Raw genomic sequence first — 26,028 nt, 5'->3', positions numbered from 1 at the left:
TTTTGGTGTTTTTTGCATGTTTGCTAAGAAAATCTTGGACTTGATCTAATTACTGAACTACATATAATTCCTAAACTTGGGGAAATTTGTCTCTCATTGATATCTTCACTTCTGGGGGGTGGTTGGTTCTGGTGGGTAATTTTTCACTTAGGTATCTGTTACACTGAACTTAGAATGCAACCTTTTTTATATGTATTTTTCCTCAAATTACTGCTGCTGTATTATATGTTTAAATTTTCAAATTCTACAAAACCCAGAAGTTTTTTAAGAAGTATTTCTTTTCCTTAAACTGTTTGTTACCTAGGACATAAAATATTTATTTATCTTTTCACTGTTGCTTATTAAAAAGACTCCTGACAAGTTTCCCAGACCTTGTGACATTGACTTGTTATTCCCCGCCTCCGACTGAAGCAAGCTTCCTAGTGATGCCAATTACAGCTTTGTGCCCTACATTTGGGGTTTGCGCTGATGCACTTGTACTGATAGCTAGCTAGAATTGGAGCAAAATTTCCCTTGTAGGCTAGATCTAAGAGCAGCATTGAGGGTGCGTGGGGGGATGGAGCCGCATAACAGTCAAGGCCTTTGTTTTTTGTAAAATGTTTTTTTTTTACTGTTTGTCAATAGCTTGCTCTTTGTATGGAGAGAGATTTCGACTTACCCAAAACAAACATTTAGTTTTGGGCTCAACACAGAGGTATTTGTTTTGTCAATTTGTAAATACAGAACAGGATTTTGTCGTATTTTCAAACTATAGCCACTGCTCAGTTAACTTGATTTTAGCTGAAAGCAATCGTCTCCTGGGAAAAGAGAAGATAGTATCTGAATGGTTTTAAAAATGTTTAGCTAAAGTGCTTGAAAATAAATGTGTTAAGGAATAGTTGATATATGAGTTTCTTACTAAAATGGTTTTTTTGTTAGAAAGTTATGCAGAAGTTAACGTTGACAAGCTAGGTCAGCGTGCTGTGCTCTGGGAGCTGAGCAGGCAGGCTGTGAACCTGCAGGGCTGGCTGAGAGCACTGTGGAGGCAACAAATCCTGCTTTGGGGGAGGAAGTACATCAGAAAGCTGTTTTTCTGGCAGTGATTCTTCAGTAAAAGCAGTAAATTCAAGATTTGCTTCACCTGAAATAGAAGAGAAAAAAAGAATCTCATTCCTGTGTTTGCTGTAGTCTGGTTTCTTGCAATGTTCTGGTGCACTTGGATTTTTTTTAAAATGCCACATGATGCTTACAAGAGTTTCTAAACACCTTTAAAAGTCTGGTCCTTAGAAACAAAGGAGCAACAGCCCTGCACTTTGATCACAGGATTAGGGCATGGCGCACAGCAGCTTGAGCTGGGATATTTATTGCATTCCCTTCTTCACTGATCATCTCGCCCTGCTGTCCTTTTTTTGAACACACATCTTCCTCTGCACTGGTGCTCTTGCAAACGTTCCCATCAGCTGACTGTGCCTCTTCTCTACCCCAGCCTGTAACAACTTAGTGTAAGCCCATGTTCAGATGTTGCTCCTGTAGCTAACACTTCACCTCTCTTCTCACCGCTGTTTCCCAATCCTGTGACGCTCCTTCTTCCCTAACCTCACCACCTAATTCCCTGTTTTGCCACATATGCCCCATCACTGAATACATCTCAGCTATATATGTGACTTTTCAGTAAAGGGATGGCCAGTCTGATTCAGCTTGCAAGCAGTTCACGCCCACCTTCCAGGTGAATCCAGTGGCTGAAAGAAAGCGTCGGCATCGGGGCAAAGCCTTCTGCGCAACCCAAATTACTCATAGGGAGGGGGCAAGGCCACAGGAGACCTGAGGGTGCCGGTTTTGGTGCTCCTGGGCCCAGCTGCATGCCCAGTGCAGCCACTCCTGGGCCAGTGTCACCTCCCATCTATAAGCCACTCACAGTGTCCCCTACTTCTCAGCTCTCCAGTGTGTTTCACAGCTCGCAGCCCAGGCAAATGAAGAGTTTGGTATGCAGCTCAGACATGCGATCTCAGTATTTCCCTGCTGTTGATTTAGTTATTGGATTTTATTTCTGCCAAATGATTAACGGCTTCGGGAATTGTTGCTATTTCAGTTTATGAAATATAGGTTTAAATGTTTGTCAAACTCGAGCTCTTTGTTTAGACTATACCATTAGAATAAGTAATATATTAATATTGCTGAGGCAGTTACAAGTTCATAGCTCTTTATAATTATCTGTCTTGTTTTTGAAAAATGCATTCTGTGGAACTACTGTCTTAGCAAAAAAGAATTTCTGTCTATGTTTCTATTTTTTCAGTGATTATATATGAGCAAGGGGGAGATTTCAAAAACTCAGAATATTTTCAATAAATTTTTTTAAAAATAAAGACTTTGTTCTATAGTGTGCATGTCAAGTGCTGCTATCTTGTGTATAGAAGATTGAAAATGATTAGAAACAAGAGGGTAAAATGACTTAATTCTCCTTCATTTTTCTTTTTCTTAGGCATAATAAATTCTTGCAAACCCTTTCCTTCCTTTCTTCCTCTCCTTTTCTCTCTGCCACCCCTTCAGACTGTATGCCTTTATTCCGTCTTGATTGATACCTGAGCAAGTGAGAAGTGGTTCTAATGAACTGTTAAGCATTTAACAGTGTAGAGTATAGTGTAAAAAGAAGATGCAGATCCTGAAATGCAGGCAGATGCATACAAGTGGCTAAGGCTGAATGTGCATAGGCAACTTCATTTTTCTTGGGTTTTATTTAGTGCTTACCCATGCAATTGTAGCTTTCCAAACACATGTTGCTGGAAGTGTAACACACAAAAGGGGGTTGTGAAATGAAGTTTTGTTAGCAATATATGTTTAGGGGCTTGAGGGAGGTTGGGGTATTTGGCCTAAAATTCCGTTTTGGCAGCTTTTCGGCGTGTTATATGCGTGGTTTTTGTTTTGTTCCTTTTGCACTGTGGGCTTCAAGACTCCAACCAATTAATTCTGGAAAAAAGCTTAATGTAGGCTACTCCTCAAGAAGGGGTCTATTTTAACATTCAGTAAACAGATAATCCATTAGGACAACAATATACATTGTGGCAAGTGCTATCCTAGGTTTTTTTTGTCAGCGCTTATTTATAGTCTTTTGATTTCACTCCCCTCCTGTGGTGCAGTTTCAATCATTCTCCCTCCAATCTTTGTTCTCGTATTCATTGCAAGCTGAAAACAAAGTAAGAAAGAAGCTCATACGTAGCGTTCTATTCTTGGCCAGTTCTTCCTCTATAGCAAGAAGGCGGTTGTATTTGGTCACCCTTTCTCCGCGGGAAAGACCTCCCAACTTGACAAACCTGGCACCCAGTCCAACAGCCTTAAACGAGAAAGTGCGTATTTTAAAACCACACTGTTTGGGAAGTGAAGTCATTCTTAATTATCAAACATGGTATCCTACTTCTAATTTAACACGCTTATCTTTCTACAGAGAAAAACCCTCCTTTAAATAGAAATAAAATCTCTTAGTGAAAGATTTGTTGGATGCAAACAATAATTTTCACTGGCGTATGAAATGAAATTTTATTTGCAAATGTAGCTTTAATACAAAAAGACTAAATATATTAGTGTTAAGAATTTTTGCCTAAAATATTTTCATTGCTCAGAAATATTTTAAGTAACTCACATTTTTTTTTATAAACTAAAGCAATGAAATAGATCATACACACTTTTGAATACACTCCCTGCTTTGGCAAATTTCCTGTGTGTTCTCTTTAAACTCAAAGATTAACTCTCTGTGAGGAAAAAAAGCAACTCTCTAGAAAAAGCCCATTTTGTAAAACGTTGTTTCTTTTCTCAAGCAGAAACAGGCTTTCTCCTTGGAAAATAGTTCATGTTAAAAGCAGTGTTTTGGTAATTCAGCAATTGAACAGCTTTCAATACTTACCAGATCCGCAAGGCTATCATCAGAAGATTCTCCATCTGGACTTCCTAATATGGTAATATGTCTCTGACCTATATATAACGGGAGTGTAAAACCTTCCTTAGTGTATATTTTACATATTCGACACAGAAATTGTTTGGACTTTTTATTTTTTGTTTCCCTTTGGGCTATCTGAGCTTAAATACCAACAGGAGTAAAACCAATGAAACCCATCTCATAAAGATGTAAACTATATTAGTTTGCTACATTAACATTACGTTTTATTTTCAGCATGGTCAAGGGAATATCTAACGTCCTATCTTAGTTTTTGTCTCTAGCTGATCTGCCTGGTAACGTATTCTACAGCCTAAGAGGCTGTTCTATTTATTTTAAATATGCTCTTTACTATAGTAATGATTTTTCTTCACTATAAAAAAGAGCGTACCATCATGACTGAATGAAATCTTTTTGCTATTTATTTGCTTTGACACAGTGATTCTGGGCTTTTTCAAGGAATAAGGAAGCAACTTAGATATATTAAATTTGTCCATCTATTCCTTGGGTATAAACATGAATAAAGAAAAATTTATGCAAAGAGAAATCTTACATATGAAAGTGCACAAGTTCTTAGTACTGTTACCAAAGGCTCAATAATATGTAGTCAATAATCTACGTAAACTGCAATTTTAAACATTTGGGCTTGTTTGGATTTCTTAATTATTAATACTAGTATTAGTCAAAATTCAGATTACTCAACTACATCTTTTTTTATTTTGTTTAATTCTGATATCTAACTGTACGATGCTGAGCTGCAGTGTCAAAGGGCACCCACATTCAAAGCATCACAGTGTATTGATTTACTATAGTTGAAGCCTTGGATGCTGTTTTAAGCTTCTGAACAGAGATTTGTGAATAAAAAGCATGAATTTTAGTTTCTTCTGACAAGCACTTTCTAAATTAGAAGTGGCAATAATTAAATAAAAAGATGTAATATTTACAGGTGTAGCAATGCTATTTTTTGACTTGTAGGGTTTGAAAGTCAGCCTTTCCCCCCCTCTACTCACCATCTAGAAGTCCAGTAACTTCTATGAGGTCTGATACCTTGGTTTGGTTAATATATTTTAGGACAACACCACTGCACGTTGGTATGTTTATGTTTTGGTCAATTTTAAGTTTGGAAATATATGTGGCAGCATCTTCAGCAATGAGGTAACATTTGGAGCCAAGAGCACAACATATATTATTCCATTGTTGTCTGTCCTGCATAAACAATCAGGTAAATAACTGGAGTTTAAAAAACTAAACTGAATGAAAACCCTTACTGAGGACGTAAAAATTTTAAAAAAATAATTAAAAATTTGGTTTTAATCTTAAAGATACCCTTCATAGAAACATATTATATTTTATACTGTATTTTACATCTGTCTACCTAAGAAAAACATACCTCCAGAATTTTGCTTGGATTCTAAGATTTTTCTAGAAAACATAAATTCTAATCTGGAATTAATCAAAGCTAGTTGCACACAAGTATAGTTTAAAATATTTCAAATTAAATTAACTGTAGGAGTTTACTATTTTCATTTCCTTCCTGAGATTTATTTAATTTTAATGGAACATAAAATAATTTTCTATTGTTTTATTCAGAGGACTCATTCTTGTGTTAATATTTTGTGTCATAATATTTGCTTGAATATAGAATAGGAGGCAGTCATAGACTCAGTGACATGTATCATGACAGGATGTTCAGAGCTGTAAGACTGAGCTATAAGGAACAGCAGAATACAACGCTCTCTTTCCTGCAAAGCTCCATTTTTTAGGGTCTTTGTTTCTTGATTTAATGTGTTGTCCACATGGTACTGAGATTTAAGGATAAATAAAGGACAAGGATACATAAATAATTTGAAAGAAGAAATTTGCAAATTAATTTGCTTGCTTTGTGTCCACAGAATACAAGGTTTTCGCATTAAAACCGCTACTTTTCTAGTTAATAATTCTCCAGTAATAATTCTTGGTCTGCGGATCAGACAAGCTTTTGTACCTATATAGTTGCAGTCTGTATAAGGGTCCCTTCTTATAAGGATTTCAAGCCCACGTGTAAGTGAAAATGCAGTTTTTGACACCTGAACAAATGTTTAAACTTAAGCACTCTAAAGTGGTCTGCTGTCCAGCAAGGAGTTGTTGAACTGGTACCAGAGCTAATCGTCAAGGACCTAATTATCTGTGGCAAAGATGTGGCATGGGTAAACTTTGTAAATTTGCGAGGGGGGAGGAGGAGGAGAGGCATGTCCCTTAACAGTATTCTGTTTCAAACTGTACTTCACTATCTGTTGTAGTTCTCCTGCAGATTTTCATATTGCAAATATGTTTCTTCACAAGAATTCTCAAGGAAGTTTACAGCCCTGGCAGGAATGGGGAATAATCTGGTGTTTTGGAACATGGGTAATTCAGAGAGTCAGACTGAACCAGTCAGTGCAGGGAGGCAAGGCTAACTAGAGCGAGGTAACAGTAAACACAGTTATTCAAACAATGAACTTTTAAAGTTCCAGATAAGAACAAAATCAGATGGATTTTGCAGTTCATCTGTTTTAGAATTACTGATTCAAGCACTGGGCAGATTCACAAAGACAACATCACTTTGCTTCCCCTTTCAATCACGGTCTTCAGGTTCTGTTCATGAAAACAAACCCCATATATTTATTTCAAAGAAGATAAAATGTGCAATTCAACAGCAAGAGCAAAATTTTATTAAGTTGTGCAACTGCAGAATCTAGGTCTACAATTGCAGGGTTTGCTACAATTAAGTTTTTATCTTTTTTGTAATACATGGAAACTTAATCTTATGTATAAATGCTAACATTTAATCTGTTTCTTTCATCCATCTATAACTTGAAAACATGCTTAATAGTCTTCTACTTTATTCTTGTAATCTATTGGTGACACTAAATTAACTCCTCTAACTTTGATCACAGTGGTAAATACATGGTATCTTACCACCGCTTTAAAAATTCTGCTAAACAATGCTGCCAGTGACAGGTTTGTTCTGGCTTTGGGTATAAATCTCAATCATAAAGAACAGCAGCAATAATTTTTTTTGAGTGATTCTAAGGAATATACAACTATGTCCAAATTTTTAGATAAGATAATATAATATAATATAATATAATATAATATAATATAATATAATATAATATAATATAATATAATTAACTTGAATTTTATAATTAGATTTTATGATTTGAATTATTTGTTTGCATAAGAAGGAAAATGTAATAAAAAAGACAGTGGTTTAGCAAGTAGAATCAGAAAAAAAAAATTTCTTGTAATTCTTTAAAATACTTGTACTGACCATATTCTGTTCATGCCAGGATTATTTTCTGTCAGGAATTATGTCAAAAGTATAGAAAAATTTAGAGTTATTTTCAGTTACAGATATGCAAATGAATTGTTACATACATTTTTATAGTGATATTTTTGTGCCTAAAGACTCCAAAACCAGAAGCTTCGTATTTTATGTTTTGTAAAAATATGAAAAGTTCAGTGATATACCACTTAACAGTATTATCAATTTTTCAAGGACTGCACTGTGGTGTCTTACCTCTTTTCTTAAGGGATCTATTAATGCAATAATAGAAGGAAATTTATTAATCAGTTCCACATACATGTCAACCATTTCATCAGGACTTTTGAATGTTCCAGTGAGTATTTCATATTTGCCTTTAACCTAGAGAGTAAAGTAAAAAGCATAAAAGATAAGGAAGGTAATACTTTAAAAACCAGAGTACTAACATAAGCATACAGATCTTGTGACAGTAGTATCTCTATTAAGGCAGTGGGTTCAATAAGCACACATTCACTTGTCTGCTTTAAAAGTGGTCAGCACATTGTTACAGAAAACTCTGCCTAAAGTAACTGTGGGTTCCAGTGGGCTCATGCCAAAGTCTCTGAAAGATGTCACTCACAAAATAAGGGAGATTTATTTCAGCATTTTCTAGGCAACACTGCCAGTTTTACACTACTTTGTCATAAAGGTAGTGATATTTGACATTTTTATTAAACCTTGCATGAAAAACCCCACTTTTCACTTCCAAAAAAAGTTAGTTTCTTGTCTTCATTTTCATAAAGAAAATATTGCTAGGGGAAAGGAGTGCACCCTCAGTGCTCAAAAACAAGATAGTGCCTTTCCTTGCCTCTTTCCCCTTTCAAAAAAAGACTAGTTTAAAAATAGTCTCATCATTATGGGAAGCACAAACTGCAGCGTACGAGTATTATTAAGGGCACACTATCAAACTGAGCCAGAATACCCACTGCTTTAGTGACTTTAACAGTTCAATAACAGAAAGTTACAGAATTACTGATAGATGATTTTGCCTATTCTGGCATAGGATGCAGATATCACAAACTGTCAGGAAAGCAACTACTTTCACAAAAGATATTAATAATGGAAGGTTTGTCACTCTAGTACATCCGAATACGCAAAATCTCATGAGATACAAAACGTAATAGGAAGTTTATTTTTCCGCTTAAAGGGAAGCCTGATTGGTCTTGGAACAAGGGGCAAGCACTTTAAGACTTCAGCTGGAGATAAATAAACTTTGTCAAATAAAAATCTGGAAAATTACCATACCATAGTATGGTATTTTTACTGTAGTAAAATATACCATAGTATTTTTACCATAGTAAAAATACACAGAAAGGTCAAGGTAGTTTGAAGAAAACAACAGATGTAGTGTAATAAAATGGAGAAATAAGCATTTAGTGCTGTGAGGGCATTACAGAAGTGTACTTGTGTAAATAATCTCTTGTTCTTCATCCTTGAAAACAAGGTGGATAGAAGATAATGACTTCATTTATACCTTGTGGTGAAATGAAAAAAACCCACAGTATTTGTCACTTAATACTTCAATACAAAATTGTCTGAGATGTAATGTGAAATGATGCTGGTTTGTTAAACAGAGCACATAATAGGCGTTTTCCCATTAAAATAGTTTGCTATATTTGACACAGACTGATCTGAAAGATCTTATTAAATAAATAAACAGAGAAAAGGAATAAACCTGGCTGATTCAGGCAGGCCTATACCATTTGAATGATTAAAGTTAAATCACGAACAGGCAGGACACAAGATGTAATGGGGGTCTGCCTTGGTCCAGTGAGCCTTATCCCATGGAAGGTGCACCATCAGTATGCTGGTATAGCTGCGGAGGAGGAATACATGCATTCTCACTGCTCCCACTGTATCAAGCTACCAGAAGGTTGTCTGCATGTCTCGTCCCCTTGCACTCACAATCCAATCACATATCTGCTACAGTTGTAGGACTGATTCAACCACAATTTATAAATGCAGAGACAATTCTTTTGCTTTGCTTGATTGCTACCTTAAGAAATGGAGTTACAAGCTTCTAGGTGAGTTTGCAATGTGATGATAAATAATGTTAACAACATTCCTTTTAAAAATAAAAAAAATAGGTATTCAAAAGAACTTACGTAATCCATTAATTCATGAGCAGCACAATTTATTGCTAAATACATGTCTGTTCCTAGCTCCAGGCCAATATTATTGCAAGCTGTTTGCATTAGGAGTAGGGGTTGTTCTAGATTATCGCATCCTGTTATTAGGCAACCTAAGTGCGATATTCTTTTTAAGGCTCGTGGCTGAAAGTAAAACAAAAATAATCACTTTATTTACACACATGTATATATATAATACTTACATATATATTTTCACTGTCATTTCAGTCTGCATTCAGTCATTAAAATATAAATCTGTTCTCAGAAATCACATTAGCAACTTTAAGGACAATTCTCTATGAATGAAGGATAACCAAGTGCTAATGAGTAGAGAGCTAATAGTGCTTGGAAATATGTCTAGTCATGTAGTTCTCGCTCTTATATGGCCAGTACTGGTTTACAAAAAGATTTTAAGGGCACTCTTACCAACCACTGAGTTGTCATGGATGCAAAGTAAAAGTTGCTGGTGCTCTGGACTATCCCTTTGCCACAAAAACATATTCTCCACTTTTAAACAGCCTTTATTCATTTATCCTCGCCTACAACTTTGATATTGCCTCTATGGAGCGTTCAAGAAACACTAGACTCTTATAAGACTTGTAGAAGGAACAAATTTCATAGAGGGGAAATACCTCTAGCACAGCTGCATGGAGTTGTCTGCCTCAGGAACAGTAGTCCTGGACACGAGCCACAAGCAGAGTTGCATTGAGCAAATATTTCACATGTCCTTCTGTTGCCAGTTTTTTTGTAGGTTTTTTTAAACACTGATCTTTAACTTTAAAGTCTGTCAATTTTGGATTATAAAGAATGACACTAAGTTGCCCAGAAAGCAGTAGGATATAATCCTGGGTTAGACTGGAGAAGTCAATTGGAAGGCATTGGTTTTGACAAGAGGTAGAGAACCAACTACAGTGGACAGAACAGAGGCCTAGCTACAGAGGATATATGAATGTGTTCCTTCACATAAAAAATTAGGAAGAAAATGCAGATCAAATTGTTATGAGATTATTTTGTAGCGATCTGCAAGGAGAGACAATCTATTTGACTTTACTTTTGGAGCACTAGAGAGCAGCTGCAGCAATAAACAGCAAGAAATGCTGCAGTCTTCCTGCATTTAACGTGAGATACAGGTTAAGTGTGCATTTTCATGTGATTTTCAAGGCACCCACATTGTGTGCCTTGTTAAATTCTGTTAAAAGCATTGTTTATCTTTATAAAAACATTTTTTCTGTCTAGTCTTTACTTCTATAACCTAAACAAGTTCTTCTTCACTGCCTACTTTGTCATTTTTCCTTTTTATTTTCCACCCAGAAAAGTTCAAACTAACACGGTGCTTTTATCAGTTTAAAATTCAGTACCATTATTATCTCCTTTAGTTTTCTCCTTTTGAAATAAATGGAATTTTTTCAGAAAAGTAATTATGTTAATTTGCAACTACAGTACATATTGTGATAAGAATATGAAAATTACCCACCAGAAAACCATTGGCCAGCTGATTAATGATGATGAATTTTGCATTGTTTAAGCAACAAAAAAATAGGAAAACTTCCGTTCATCCTTGCTTTTGTATACTCCACAACAGCAAAAATTCTCACCTATTTTAATCATCTCAGAATGGAGAGCAAAACCAGCACGGCATTTCCATCCCACTATTTGGAAAATTAATCTATAAACTACAGGTTTTGAAGTGCAAAAAAAAAGATCATTTGAGTCATATAAAATAATGCCCTGCACACTATTGTGCGTGCTGCCCTTTAGCTTCTGGTTTGTATCTGCCATTATCTACAACCTCAAACAGGAACTGGGAACTTAATGCAGCATGATTAAGAGGGGAGTTACACTCTCAGAGTTAGGAAACAGCACAAGTCTTACATGTAATAGTTTTATGCCCTACATGATCAAAAGGGCATGTTCTCTGCTGGTGCTACAGGCCTGCAAAATGCTCATTTGGATAATTTACCAGGGTTTCTATATGAGAAAAATGACCAGATTCCAGAAGAACTTCCCCTTTCTGTTATTGTTCCACAGGAAGGGAAGGTATAGTCAGAAAAATCCAAATTATTATGTAAAGTATGAGCATTTGGAGTATTTAAAAGTCTTGCCTTGACCTTTCCAAAATGGTAATGTAGATTAACGTTCATTTCTTAAGAACAGTTTGGTTCCCTGCTGTTGTTAATACTTTGCTGAAGGTTTAAAATGAAAATCTTTTTTCTTACCAGAGCTTTCTTCCCTGTATTATGTGCTCTGCCTTTCTTACTGTCTGCTAGTTGAGGACTGGGCTGTTGAGAGTGAAAGAAGAAAGAAATCAATGCTATTGAAAAGTCCAAAAATGACAGAGAGACCTCAGAATGGAAAAAAAAAAAAAAAAAGAAAAGTAGTTTACTGAATTTTGGTCTAAAGAGATTATTTAAGTTAGGAAATAGCTTCTGTTTTGTCTTGAATACTATCAGCAACCACCTGGTTTTATTTTGTGGTGGTAACTCATTTAAAATGTGTATTTCTAAGTGGGTGTCACCCCTACCATCATTTGTTTTTTCAAAAGATTCTCAACTAGCCTATCAAAAATACAAGGGATCTCAGAAATGAGAATCTAGACTCTGTACTTGGAGAAACCCAACAGCCTCGCTTTGTAAAAAGCATATGCACATACTGAGATTGATATACTACTACAACAATAGTACCTTGAATAATACATGTTGTGTGTGTGAGACTTACCAAGATCAGAACCATATATTGTATATTCACTGTGATACCATTCACTCCCAGTGTACTTCTTCAGGTAAACGGGAAGTCTTACTATGCTTAGAACAATGTTTTATTCTATCTTCGTTAATTTAGTATCACCAAATGGCCAATGTTTTATTCATCTGTCAGAGAAACACACCTTCTATTCTGTGCCATATGACTAAACCTGATAACAGGCCAAATGTTCCATGTTTAAGCTTAAAAAGGCAATAGTAGTAGAAAGACCAAATGAAGTACATCACATTATTACTACACATTTTTATTGTACCGCTTTGCCTGGGGGCTCCAACAGTCTCCTCATTTCTTTCTGAATGTCCAGAACTCTTTCTATGCCCTGAAATTAAACAACAGTAATCTTCAAAAGAAAGATAAATTATTTCATTTTAGCAGCTTAAATCAGAAGAGAGCGAACACTTACTCTAAATGCAGATCTTAATATAACATCTTTTTTAAAAAAGCTATTATAGACTTCCTTAACACAATCCCCCCACCCACAAAATGCAGTCAAGTGTCCAATGATAAGGGTTAGTAGCAGTGGAATGAACAGGAATGTTTGATTATGCTGCTGAATAGGATGGCAAGAAAAGTAGTCTCTTCTTCCCCAAAAGGAAACCTTCCCAAATCTAACAAGTAAGCAATATCCAGGTCTGTGTAACGTCTGAGAAGTGGGAAGATGATAATCAGTGTTCACAACTGTGACTCTACCTACGACTTCCTAACTGGAAACTCTGACAAAATTGAATGTATTTACCTTTAGAACATTTCCAGGAAGCAGGGAAAAAAATTACTGTCTTCATTTTAAACATTTGGGGAATGGAGGAACACTCCAATTAAATTAATCCATTGCTTTTAATGCAAGACCCTCTTTCCTTTTCAGCTGAGTTAGTAAAAGTTTAATGCTAACTTCGTAAATCACATTTCAGATTTTCTTAAACTGTGCCAGTAAAGGAATACTGAAGGGGGCAGAAGTCAGTCACAGCTGACAACACATCAACACAGGACGAATGGCTATGTTTTTTGCACTGCAGCAAACAGCTTGCTACTCTCCCATGAGCACTAGGAGGCATTATGTCTTTGAAAGGTACAGAATTAGCAACCTTATTAAGAACTCTTCGTGACAATTCTAAAAAGTTAAAGGAAAAGGAAAAAAGAAAGAGAATCGAGCTCAGCTATTTGTTCAGGTCACCAGCATACGAAGTAGAAACCACAACCCTAATGTAGGCATCTTGTGCAGATACATTCTTTAATGCAACACATGGCTCAACAAAAAGACAGGGCTGATCCAGTCTGTCTCAGCCATCCTTCTTGCCCCTTGAATAGATTTAGTCTTCTTTGTATTCCCTTCTATCTTCACAATTTCTTTTTTAAAGCAATTTATTCCCAAAGATTTTATGCTTTCCTGTGAATTTGTTATGAGTTTTGTTGTTTTGTATGCTCTATCAATCAACAGATACTATTTGTAATCTGTTAATGTAAAATCACATTCTAAACAAAATGAAAATATCTTATTGTTGTGTAACACAATTCCCCTACATCTTCTTCAATGCACTGATTTTTTCCTCTATACTAATACATACATTTTTAACTTGGAATCTTCAGGTATCTTCTTTTAAATCTCCATCTACTTACTTACTTTAATGTTCCTGGTGTTGGAATTCTGCACTAACATTTGTTAAAACTTTGGCCTTACAAGTAAACAAAAAATGAAAAATAGTTTGTAAGGACTATATTGAAAAGATCTATATACTTATGTACATATATAGTTTATATGAAGTCTATAGAATGTATTTATAAAAACAAAAATGAAACAGTACCTGTTTGAGTGATAACTGAACTGGTGGTATAAGCATAACTTCTTTCACTAATTTCAGTTTTGCAGGTGAAATTTTTTCACAGTTCAACAGAGTAACCATTGGGAGTGGCAGAGTAATTTCTTTAGGTGAATCCTGTAACTGGGAGTACCATGTGAAAATAAAAATGTTAAAAATCAGAATAATTTCTTATATATTTTAATTATGGCACATGGTTCAAAGACTGCTACAGACAATGGTCTTAAGGGTGTATTCTATGAGGTATATTTAATACCACTGTCACAGGGGACTACTGGCTTCAGAATTCTAGAATAATTGTGATAACTGGAATAAAATAAACAAAATGACAAAAGTCACATGTACCTGATCACGTTTGAGCAGCGCAATGTGTAAGTACAATGGGATACGGCTAATGGTGGCACCAGCCTTAGCTATAGCAAGTGATGTTCCCCCAATGGCTAAGCTGCCACAAAGCACTGATTCAACGGGTTCTGCAGGTGGAATCGTTCTCTCTGCAACTGCCACTTTCTTCCCTACAAGACAGAAAGTAGAAGCTAAATATTTTCTTGGTTTAAAATGTGTGCTTATGTATCACAGTTATATGAGTAAATATGGTATTGTCATTTCAGTATGTACTCAATGTATTACAAAAGTATCAGTTCTTTTATTTTTAGACTAATCTTGTCATTTTTTCTGTATGAAATGACCTTACAAGTAAGCAAAGTATCTGTCCTCACTCTGGTGTCAAATGTATTTCAAATCCATTTCTTTTAGAGATCTTTCAGTCACTGAAATATGTATTTTTATTTATCTATGTTTATATCCAGCAATGTCATATCACTTTTCAGGTTCCTTTCACAAGCATGATTTCAATATTCTTTATTGTCCTCCTTATATGCTCAGCTTTTGCATAAACAACTTGGAAGATTACATATAACCTGATTGGGAGTATGCATACTTGATTTCTTCTAATAATGAGTGTGAAAAAAATGTAGGCCTATTACAGTTGGAATTTTCAATGAGAGAACAGGTCTTTTATCTATTCCACATGCATAGTCTTGTTAAAATTTCAAAAGAACTTATTACCCTTTCAGATACAGTAGAGTAACTTTTGTCAAAATGCTTGAAACCCAGCAGTTCCCACTACCATATTTATTGCCTGCAGTGCTTACATGAACATGTACAGTAAGCACCTATGTGAAACTGAAATAAGCAGTCTGATTCTCAAGAATCATATGCATTGGGGGCTTTTTGTAAGTCTGACCAACTACTTTGGTTCCCAAAAGGAGTGCCGTGCAAGTTTTGATTTCAATAAAATATAAATACTACCGGATACAACTGATATTTTATGATAAAATGTTCTTAATAGGACCTTAATTGGATATGCAGATTAGATTAGGCATCTTTTGCGTACTATACACAAATTCTATACCTCTTACATTGAGGATAAAGAGCTACATACATAAACACTAGTAATCAAGTACTGAGCAACTCTGATAAACTGCAGTGTTTTGCAGAGATTCTTTCGACTACACTACTTTGTAACCTGCATAAATGACAACATAGATGCTACCGCTGAAAGTACCTGCTACTGGAAGTCACCATCTGTTACTGGACTCCTGTAACAACAAGTAGCTTTATAATCCTTGGCTCCTAATAGTCAGGTATGGATTCTAACAACAATATTACAGTCAATGGCACAATCAAATACAAAGAAAGCACAATTAGTGAAAACATGTAATATATGTAGCAGCAGAAGCTTGACTACAAGTATAATATACAACATGATGACATCTGGATGGACCTGAGAACTGCAGATGTGACATTTCAGATCAAGGGTGAATTTACTGTGCACACTTCTAACACATTAATTGGGAGGTTTTACTGATACTATATGACAGTTGAAACTAAACTGATAAGAAACAATAATCTGCCAAAATTTTCTGCCCTTCCAATAAATGATAACAAACCTTTTTTTTTTTTTTTCTGAGGGTAATGCATATACGGAGGTAACATATGGTGCTTTTTTCCTTTGGGTATTTTTTTTTGGCCATGTATACTTACCCTCTTTCTCTACTCTCACATAATTTTTTCCTTTAGCAGCATTGTTTGCTTACTTCTTTTTACTCTGTACTGCCCGTCATTCCCATCTCATCTCCTTCCTTCTTTCTCTTTTGCTTTTCACCTTATTTCTGTCTTTTCTCAGTGTTAGCAAGAAACTTCCCTTCCTCCCTCTTTGCATTCTTTCCAACTTCTATCTTAATTCTATTTCCATTTTCCTGTTCAGTTCTGTGATTCCCTTTTCTTTCCTTATCATTTTCATTTTTATTCTTTATTTGCATCCTCCTCCATTCTTACTCCTCACTCTGAAGAGTAATAACCTCCTGTCTAAGCCAGCTGTAAAACAAAGGCAGAAACTCTGTTCAACCAATGCATGTGAATGATGAGAAAACTCTATTTTCCCCTCTCTCATTTCTGCAGTAGAAACTGCTGAGATCAGAAAGAAGATTTAGGACACAGTAACCAAACCCTTTAAACATGAGACACTGTGTCATGTCTTCTGAAGTATTCCGTGTCCATGGAATACTTCAGAAAGTATTTTAGCACCTTTATCAATATCTGTATTGCAGAAAATACTAAAATGAAATAACTAAAACCTGGTTTTGCTGCTTTTTTTTTCCCAGGTAGCACTGTTGCTGATGGAGTGCATGAAGTAAGGGCAAGAATGGCAGCTTCTTCTTCTTCTTCTTGCTTTTGAATTTCTTTATTTTCTTTTACTTTTTTTGTAAAGTATTCACTGAGGGAAAAGGCATAAAGATTAGTGGCTCAAAATATTGTTAGACGTGTGACAAGTAGACACAGGATACAGGCTAAAGAACATGCTAAGAGATGGATTAAGGACATCTATTTGAGCTTCTGCCATAGATTCGTTGTGTGAAGCTGGAGAAGTCAATAAACGACATTATTTTTTGATAGTTATCTGCAGTGTTGGTTAAACAAAAAGCACCGCAAGCAAGTATTATAAACCTTAATACATGCTCTTCAGATGACACTGATTTGAAAGGCAGCTCTGTGCAGACAATCTTAGCATGAAAGATGTATTTGCTTTGCATGGTAGTAACAGATCCTGTCATAACTTCATGACATACAACAGCTTGGCCTAGGTTGCTAATCCAATAGGTCAGTTGTACACTGTTTATCTAAGTGGCTGTAAGCTCAGAAGTGGCTGAATTTCAATTACATGCATGAACTGGAAACTGCATATGTGGGTCATGGTCACCCAATTCAGACAAACTGAGTATGTAAGTTATATAAAATAGTGTAAAAAATGCATTAAACTCTTATTTAGACCCACTTCAGTTGGAAGAATTTCTATCCAGTTGAGTCTTTATTCCCTTGATCAAGGTTTCCCCAAAGCTAATCCACGTGGAAGGCTATTAGGTCTGATTGCTACAGTCTCTGTGTTAAGTGTGGCAGCCCATCCTCTATCCCTACAGCAAAGTGTCATTCCCCTCAGTGATGAAGCTGAAAGAAACACTTCCAACTACAGAAGAGGATGACAGGCCATATTACTGCTTCCAGGGTGAAAAATGCCGTAATGTTGCCAGGTAGTTCCTCTAATGATCCTGTAAAAATATATTCAGATACATCTGTGATGTTTTTAACTTAGGTCTTTTTTTCTTATAAAAACCAGACATATTTCTTTGAATGGAAAAATATGGCCATTCTTTTTTACTTTGGAAGGCTCCCAAGGAGAAATATTTGTATGAGAAAATAAACACAGGTGTTTACTAAAGAAACTATATTTCCAAAGAAACTAATTGTCCCAAGTAAGAAGCCTTTTGGAGTAGCTTGCTCAGAAAGAAGACTCCACCAGAACCTGAAAACTCTATGTATATACATGTTTTCTGTGGATTAGCTCGATGCAGAAGACACAGACGCAGGCCCTTCATACCACTTTTGTTCTGCAGTGTAATGAACAGAAGAAGTGGAGTCGCAGTCTGAAAAAACATCCCCGCTGAATTAAACTGGCACTGAAGGAGTTTCTTAAACGGAGCCTTTGACTCATGAACATGTTCATGCATTTTTTTCTTGGAGACTCTTATTTTTGTATCCCATGTATGAAACCTTGTAAAAAACAGCATGATTTTCATATCATAATTATGAAAAAAGCAGGAAATAATATAGTGCAATGTATCTGAGATAGGCATCCCATCCTAAAAATATATATTAAAAAATACTAGAAAACATTGAATATTCTGTATGTTTTTTCATTTACAATATGAATTAATACTGTATATTTCAAATGCAATAATTTGCATAATATGCAAGACCTACCCAAGCATCTTATCAACTGTACACTGGTCAGTAGGCTTCAAGTCTCTTAACATTCTGTTCAGCGATTCATTCACCCATTCCACAGCAATGTTAACAGAGTCATTTCTTTCTTTCTCATCAGCTTCAGTTGTTTCAGGTGAAGCATTTTCCAGTATTTGAGAATGAGAAGACATTACAGTGGAACAAATCCTCTGAAAAAAAATGTAAAAAAAAGACTTAAAACACTGTTTAATTTCTAACTTGGAAATGCCATTTGAAAGACTAAGAAGTATATGTCCTTACCAACTCTGCAAGTACCTATCTCCAAATCTACTGTTTGCTCCACTTATCTTTTTTCATCCAGCACCTTCTTCCTAGTCTCTTATACTTTGGTAATCACAGATGTTATTCAAGTTTCTTGACCTAAATTATAACTACTTAGGCAAAAACCTTCTGACAGATCTGCTTTATACACATATTTTGTTATCAGAATAGAATGGAGTTAAAGACCATACAGTCATTTTGACATCTTTTATTGCAGCTACTGGTAGCCTGTTGTACCATGATTCATCAGCATTCATGGTTAATGCCATCCCTCGTGATCAGTTTCATTTTGTCTTGCTTAGGTAATTTAAACATATCTTTCTGTACTGCTGAAGGATAAACGATTCTTAAAGAAATTCACTTAATGAAGACATCATTTACAAATATCACAGAGTTGCCTGCATTAATAGTATTAAATTTACATACTGTGAATATCTGCAAAATTATATTTAATTCAAGAATGAAGTAAACCATATTTTAACTGAGGGAAAATATAAATAATTACTCCAAAATAGCTAGAGTTGCAAAGACAGTATCTTGAATATGTCAGGTTGGAGGAGAGATGGCAATGCGCCATCAATTTTGCATTGCAAGTGCTAGATAGATACGTTTGACTTAACTATCACTCACATCAGCCTATTACCTAAGTGTAAAAAAGTACCTTCACCTATACTGTGTTTTTCACCGCTACTATATTTTTCTGGAACACTGTCATAAAAATAGAAATATAACAATCTGAAAATAAAAAAAAAAGAAAAATGCAAAAGGAAAATGAACTTACAGGGCTAGATATGGGTTGTAAGGAAAAGCTACATGGTCATTAAGACAGACAAAAATTTAATATACAAAGATGCACTGTCACATCCCACTCATAAAATAAAGTATTGTTTAATTCACAGAAAATATAAAGTTTTTATAGTTGCTGCCACTGTCTAACTTTTCGTGACAGTTTTTTTTCTAAGTTACAACACTTTACTCAACTGTTGAGTCACAGGGATTCATATCCTCTCGTTAAAGATAGAAAATAAAATGTTCCTTACGATGTAAGTAGAATAGTACCTCTCCCTGATATTGTCTTATTAAAATAAATACAACAGGAAGACGCAGCTCATACCTTCTCACAGTTTTTAACTGTACAGTATATTTCCACTTCTAATGTTGGCTGACCAACTCCATCAAGAACTTTTCTTCCAATTAATTTGCATATTACTGAGGCTTTTGAAAATTTAGAAAAGTAGTTAGCCTTAAATGAAAGAGAAAGAACTTCATTAAAAGTCAATTCCCATGCAAAGAGGTTTTTATTCCATTAAATATATTTAAAACAAATCCACTATTGAGCAAATCCATTTATACATCCCAGTATTCAAAATACTTCTGTTACACTGCACATTTACTTCTACATTATCTGCTTAAGAATGAGACTGAAGGGACCAGATCCAAATCATATCTAAGCATGGAAGTCCAAAGCCACATCCAGGTTAGATCAACATGTGTTTTACTTGGCAAAGTTACTGATGAGTATCAAAATCTCCTTAACCCTCCTAGAAAATAGGCATTTGTCCAAAGCTTACTTGCCTTTACACTAAATAACAAAAATAGTCATCATGCTATTCATGAAACTCATTTCTATTAGAATTCACATAGCCTCCACCTCCCCTGTAAAGTGAGCGGCTATAAAATGATTTTGTCTATGGGTAAGATCTTGAAAAAATACATGTTTATTCTCCCCGTAAGGAGAGAATAAAGATCCTGGACAGCAAAAACTCTCACAAATGCATACACAACTCTACTAGATCCTAATGTTATATTAGAATTCCTGTAGCATGCTTTCATTAACAAGTAGCTATTAAGCTTTGAAATAATATTGTAATTTTTTTTTCCCTAAAAAAACCACTAGAAACAATCTTTAACCAAAATCCTCCTGCTCAAAAAAAGTTCTCATGTGAAATGCTATGCATAAAATCTTGTATGTGCTGCAGACAGGGAAAAATGAGAAGTATTTTCAGAATATACTTCTCGCTTATAGAAAGTAGTTAATGTCCTAGAGACTAATAATGTTTCAAGGTTGCTTCATCAAAGACATATGTACAGTGGCTCATATGTCTCAACACTCAATCAATGCAATATTAAAGATCTTCATAGCAGAATATTTAATCTGGAAGGAAGAGAAGCTTGTCGGCAAGCTCCTCGATAACAATGACAACCGCTCCTTTTGTAGACTCCTCTCTTACAGAACATACTTGGTGTAAGGTTATTTAACACAATGACCAATTGTGACTCCTAATTAGCAGTGGTTTTTTGGTTGGACAGAACTTGTGCTAACAAGGCTGGCACAGTTTTAAGGAGTTGTGGGTATGCCTCACCTAGTAACAGGACACAAGACAACTGATGTAGCTAGGGGTCACTACTCCACGGGAAAGCTGGGATTTTAGGTTAGCAAGCTTTGAGCCCTGTGAGAAAGGTGAAAACCTAGATTTCTGGCAGGCAGAGTTCTCTTACTTCTTCCAACATGATCTTTAATGGGCCGGTTGAACCGTCATCATCCAACTATGAGAATATACGCAGGGCTCTGTCTGTGTTTAATGAACACTGATGTTGCTTTAAAAAAAGGATTAAGTTGCTACCTGGGGTTTACTACATACTTCCGTAGTAGTTTCATTCTTCGGCCTGCTATCGGAGATGGTCACCAAGCTGTGACTTACCAAATGGGAAAACTAGGAAAGACTTATAGCTACATAGAAGAGGAACATGCCAAACACCAAGCAAAGCAAGAACAGGTGTTAGCAGTTCTAGTCCCTTCCACTGGTGATGTCAAAACACTTGGAGATGGTGTAAGATGTAATGAAATGTTTCATTTCCACAGCCACTTTCACATCAAAGTACACACTAGAAATTATTTTTTTCAAGAGTTGCTGCCTATTGTAGTGTTGGCAATTCCACTATCACCACTAATAGAGGTTTCATTAGGACTCCTGTCTACAATATTTTGCCAACTGGGAACAGATAAAATTGGTCTGATTTTTGACACTTCCACACTGCGGCCTATTTGCTTTTCAGGAACAGCTGCAGTGTGAATAGCACACAGTGTCTTGTTGCCACTGGCCCGAGACATCACCATGCCGAGCAGCAGTTTTATTAGGGATGTCCATCTGTGCCCGCCCAAGGCAACATACTTTGGTTTTGTGTTGAGACAAGCAACCAGCACAGGACAAAAAGCCCCGCTGCTGCGGAAATGTATTTGGCCCAGCATCAAAGTGCCACTGATCACAAACACAAAACCATCGCAGGACCTTGCCAGGGTCAGCAGGAAGTTATTTAAGCTTAATTTTAATGACAGAGACGTCGAGTGCCTCGCATCAACCTGTTGGTTTATCATACGCTTGGGGCGGGCAAGCAGCACTAGGGTGGACAGCACCCCCTTGCCTAAGGGCAAGCACGGAGCCCGGCGCCACGCCAGGTAGCTGGGAGTGGGCTACGGGAAGGCCCGCTACGGGGGGCACCCACGGCTGCCTCGGGGAGCGCCACGCGGCCGCTGGCGGCCTCCCCCTCCATGCCGCTCCTCGCCCCTGAAGCAGGGCCAGGAAGGCCGCTGCTCGCCGAGGAGAGCCCCCTCCAGCCCCGCTCACCCCACTGGGGGGTGGCGGCCCCTCAGCCCGCCGCGGCCCGCGGTGCTGCAGGGTCTCCTCAGGAGAGTCGGGGCGGGCGCCTGTGCGCTACTTCCCCTCCCCGCGCTACCAGCTCCCCGTAGAGATCCGCGGGGCGCTGGGGGAAGAGGGCGTTGAGTGCTTCCTCCATCCGCTCCGGCACTCGGTGGCCTCGGTAGTACTCCGCCGCCTCTTGCCGCGGCCCCCGGAGCCTCCGCTGCTGCTGCTGCCGCTGTCCGCCGGGCTCCATGGCGGGGCTGTGGAAGCTACAGGCCGGGCCGGCTGCTAGGCGACGGCGGCGGCCGCCGGCGCTCTCGCGAGAGCCGCGCGCACGCGGGGCGCCGCGCCCTGCCCCCCGGTACCCCTGGGCGGGAGAGCCGTCCCCTCAGGGGGCCGCCGTCCCCTCAGGGTGCCGCCGCCCCGGCCCGGCCCGGCCCCGCCCGTGGGCCGCTCGGTGAACGGCGCTTTGCTCCCACGGAGCCGCTAACGAGCATCCTGTGTTGCTGGGCCCGGCGTGGTTGGAGAGCCAGGGGGTGGTTTGGTTTTCTTAATGCCGCGCGGTGTTCGAGCTTCCCTTAGAGGCTGGTTATGGTCTTCCAAGTCAGAATGCCTTGAGCAGGTACTCTTTAGTTTTAAAAGTCTCTGAACAATAAAATTGTGTAAGATTATCGTCCTGAAAGAGAGACAGATTATGGTTTGTGAAATGTCTAGTGAGGATAACGCTGCAAAATGCCCCAGTAACTCTACTTCTGCATTTAAAAGCCCTTTACTTTCAATGAAAAGAAACGTTTCACAACCTAAATGATCATTTTTAGTCTGCAATTTCCTACAAAAACTTTCACTTTGTTACACTGTTCATTGGTAATTTTGTTGAAGTAACTGAAAATGGAGATACTTAAAAAGCTGTTAGCTGCACACTTCCTCAGCTCTAAAATCAATATGTGTAGACCTTTGCTCATTGTATGTTCACTCTCCAGGTTGGGTGATAATGAAGAAAAATCCCTACTGAATCATTTTCTTTTCCTTTCACATCGTTCAGAAATAGTATGGTACTTCTCCAGAGAGTTAAACCCTCTTTTTTTTTTTTTAGCTGTTTCCTCAGAAGAAGTTTCTAAACTGACACTACCCGTTCCTCGAGGAGAGCGGGCAGCAAATACCATGTTAGGTTTTCCTCGTTCAGAACAGGTTAGCGTGGTGGGTGGCTGCTCCTTTGGGTACGTTACTGCTCAGGAGGGACTTGCGCAGTAGTGGAGCGGTGGGCCGGGGCGCAGTGGTGGAGTAGTCCCGCATCTGTGTCACATGCACGTGCTTAGTCCAGAATGCTCCGGTTTAATTAAGTATTCCTGGAAGAACAGGTTTCTGGAGGTAACAGTGCTGGTGTGGTGCTCTGAGAGCATCATCATACACTAGGTAATACAACCCAATGCAGGAGCTGTACGTTCTGATACGTTTCAAGTGCCTCTAGATCATTTTCCCACCTTCTGCCTTTTAAAGAGCTCTAAATTAAATGCATTGTGGAGAAACAGCTTCATGTATTGCTCTGTGGGTATTGATCAACCGTCTGGGAAAAGAAACTTGTCAGCTTTGCCTTTAGGAAAGCAAAGAGCTGAAGCAGACTGAGAGTCAGTTTATTTAGTAAACTTGCACTCTTTTTTTAACAAACCATTTGAAATACTAGTAAGGATCCCCCTCAAGTATTTATCATTTTTGGTTCATGATCAAGTGAACGTTACATGAATTATCTGTATGGGCATGTAATTTCCATTAACAGTAACAGTAATTGTAAGCATGTAGAAAGAGGATGGCTTATCCTATGAGCCTACCTATTATGAAGTAGTTAACTGATTAAGGTTAGGATACTGCAAGCCACTTCATACCATCGGTGAACTCTCTGCAACCCCATTATCTTCATTAGGCTTGTGTGGGTGTAATTAATTGGTGTTTAGTTAACAGTTGTGTTGAATGAAAAGAATTTAGTTCTATTTCTCTTAGTTTTATTGGCCCCATGGTGCTAACAGGCTAAAGTGTAATTAAAAACTCTCTAATCAAAGTATATGTAGCAAGCCTCAAGGAACAAACCCAGCGAGGAAAAGCCTGTGATTGGTGTGACTGGCCTTTGAGAAATGACCAGGTAGGAGTGACACCCTATAGTAGTTCTTTTTTGTTTTTAAACAATGAAGGTGCTTCACTTATATCAACGTGGACATTTAAAATGTACAAAGCCTGCTGTATAAGCTTGCAATCATCACTTTCCTAGGGCTGTCCAGTAATACCATATTTTGATGTCTTCTGAACAGATTTTCTCCCAAAATTTTTTAGATTGTATAGTATTTTGGGTGGATAGAGAAATGGGTCTTGTGTTTCCTTTGAGAGCAGCTGTACGTAATTTTTTATCACCTTTACTATAACTCTTGTGCCAGGAAATAAATTATGATCAGCTATTCCTCATTTATGATACTGTATTGTGTGCATTCCTTTTTTCACAAGATGCTTTGTATCTCACTTGAGTATTCATATGTGGTGCTAATTTGGGGCACTCTAAACCCAAGTATAATACGGCATGCTTAAGTACCGGATAAAGGATTTGCTTTTTGCTGTTCTAAAATGTTGCTTTAAAGATATAAATCTGCCCCTTAAATCAATTAAGATCATGGTCTCACTGCCATCTGTGTTCTTGTAGGATTTCACAGGAGAGTAATGTGTGCTCATTCCACTGACAGGGTCTTCTTTGAAGTCAAGTCTGAGTACATAAAAACTGCATGATGTTTCCAATAAAACCAGGATTGTCTTTTTAGCTCGGCAATACAAATACTCTTGTACAAGTACATTACTGTTTCTGAGGCATTTTAATTTCTTAAATAAAAAAGGCTTTTTAATTTTTTTTCTTTTTACACCTAAAATGCTTCTGTAGTGTTTCTTTTAATTCTAGGTATTCTGTATTCTATAAAGGATAAACCCCAGTAACAAAGCTAAATATAACTTTATGTACAAGAGTAAACAACAGCTTTGGTCCTAGGATGTGGCCAAACATAACGTTTAGATTGGGCTTTCAGTCTAGATAAAAAATTTCCAAGAACTTGAGAAATATGTACTGGATATTTGGAAATTTCTAATAATTATTTAGGGTTTTTTTTTTCCCCTCTAGCATTATTATTTTAACTTCCAGAGTACTCGCATAGGAGTTCATTTGCCTTGAGTAATCATTCTCCGCTCCAGTGGTTACTTCAAGTTGAGTGGGTTTTAGTACTAATTTCTTTCTAAAGTTTGAGGATTCTTCCTGTGGGTCTGTTCAGCTCCTGCTGTGCGAGCGTGAGCCTAGCCTTCTCCAAAGGAGCCTGCTGAACTAAAACGTGAGAGCTGATAGGCTTTGATTTATCATTCTAACTCTAAAGATGATTTGGAATGCACAGTATTTAAAGACAAGTTTTTGAGCTGATTTTTGAGTTTACAGAAGATTCTCCTCAAATTTCTGTGATATAACTGGTTTTTTTAGTGTCTAGATTTTTTTAATGTAATGCACAGGTTATTGATGAATGTTAGGTTTAGCCTTGGATATCTGGAGTTTACTACATGATTTCTTTGTGCGTGCATTTTGAAGTAACTGTTATGAGCTTTAAGGCATTATTGAAGCCTACCTACTTCAGGGACCCTGACATGATGGATTATAGGGATTTTTGTCAGTATGTTGTCAATATCATACTCTGAAATGTTAATACACCTTTTTTTGGTAAATCTTTCCATTCATTACTCACTGTGAAGAATTTTGCAGAGTTTTTTTTAATCTAAATTTTTTTAGCTTCGGGCTTTGCATCTTCCTCTTTCCTTTTAT

The 26,028-nt window shown here is 37.2% G+C and overlaps 1 protein-coding gene across 1 annotated transcript; it reads right to left on the bottom strand.

Moving 5' to 3' along the window:
- Positions 1 to 947: 947 nt before the first annotated feature.
- ENO4 (enolase 4) lies at positions 948 to 22,449 on the bottom strand. The gene is made up of 14 exons (XM_059821362.1): positions 22,291 to 22,449; positions 19,670 to 19,798; positions 18,253 to 18,443; positions 16,572 to 16,711; positions 14,278 to 14,447; positions 13,918 to 14,049; positions 12,372 to 12,437; positions 11,575 to 11,637; positions 9,335 to 9,502; positions 7,446 to 7,571; positions 4,915 to 5,110; positions 3,875 to 3,942; positions 3,190 to 3,307; positions 948 to 1,120 (listed from the first exon to the last, which is right to left on the bottom strand). Exons 1-14 carry the CDS (start codon positions 22,447 to 22,449, stop codon positions 948 to 950), a joined length of 1,899 nt encoding a protein of 632 aa, XP_059677345.1.
- Between the last annotated feature and the right edge of the window lie 3,579 nt (positions 22,450 to 26,028).

The sequence above is a fragment of the Gavia stellata genome, chromosome 9 (genome assembly GCF_030936135.1).
Source record: "Gavia stellata isolate bGavSte3 chromosome 9, bGavSte3.hap2, whole genome shotgun sequence".
Classification (NCBI taxonomy): Eukaryota; Metazoa; Chordata; class Aves; order Gaviiformes; family Gaviidae; genus Gavia; species Gavia stellata.
The sequence above is the reverse complement of the archived record's forward strand: the minus strand, read 5'-3'. Positions and strand labels throughout refer to the sequence as shown.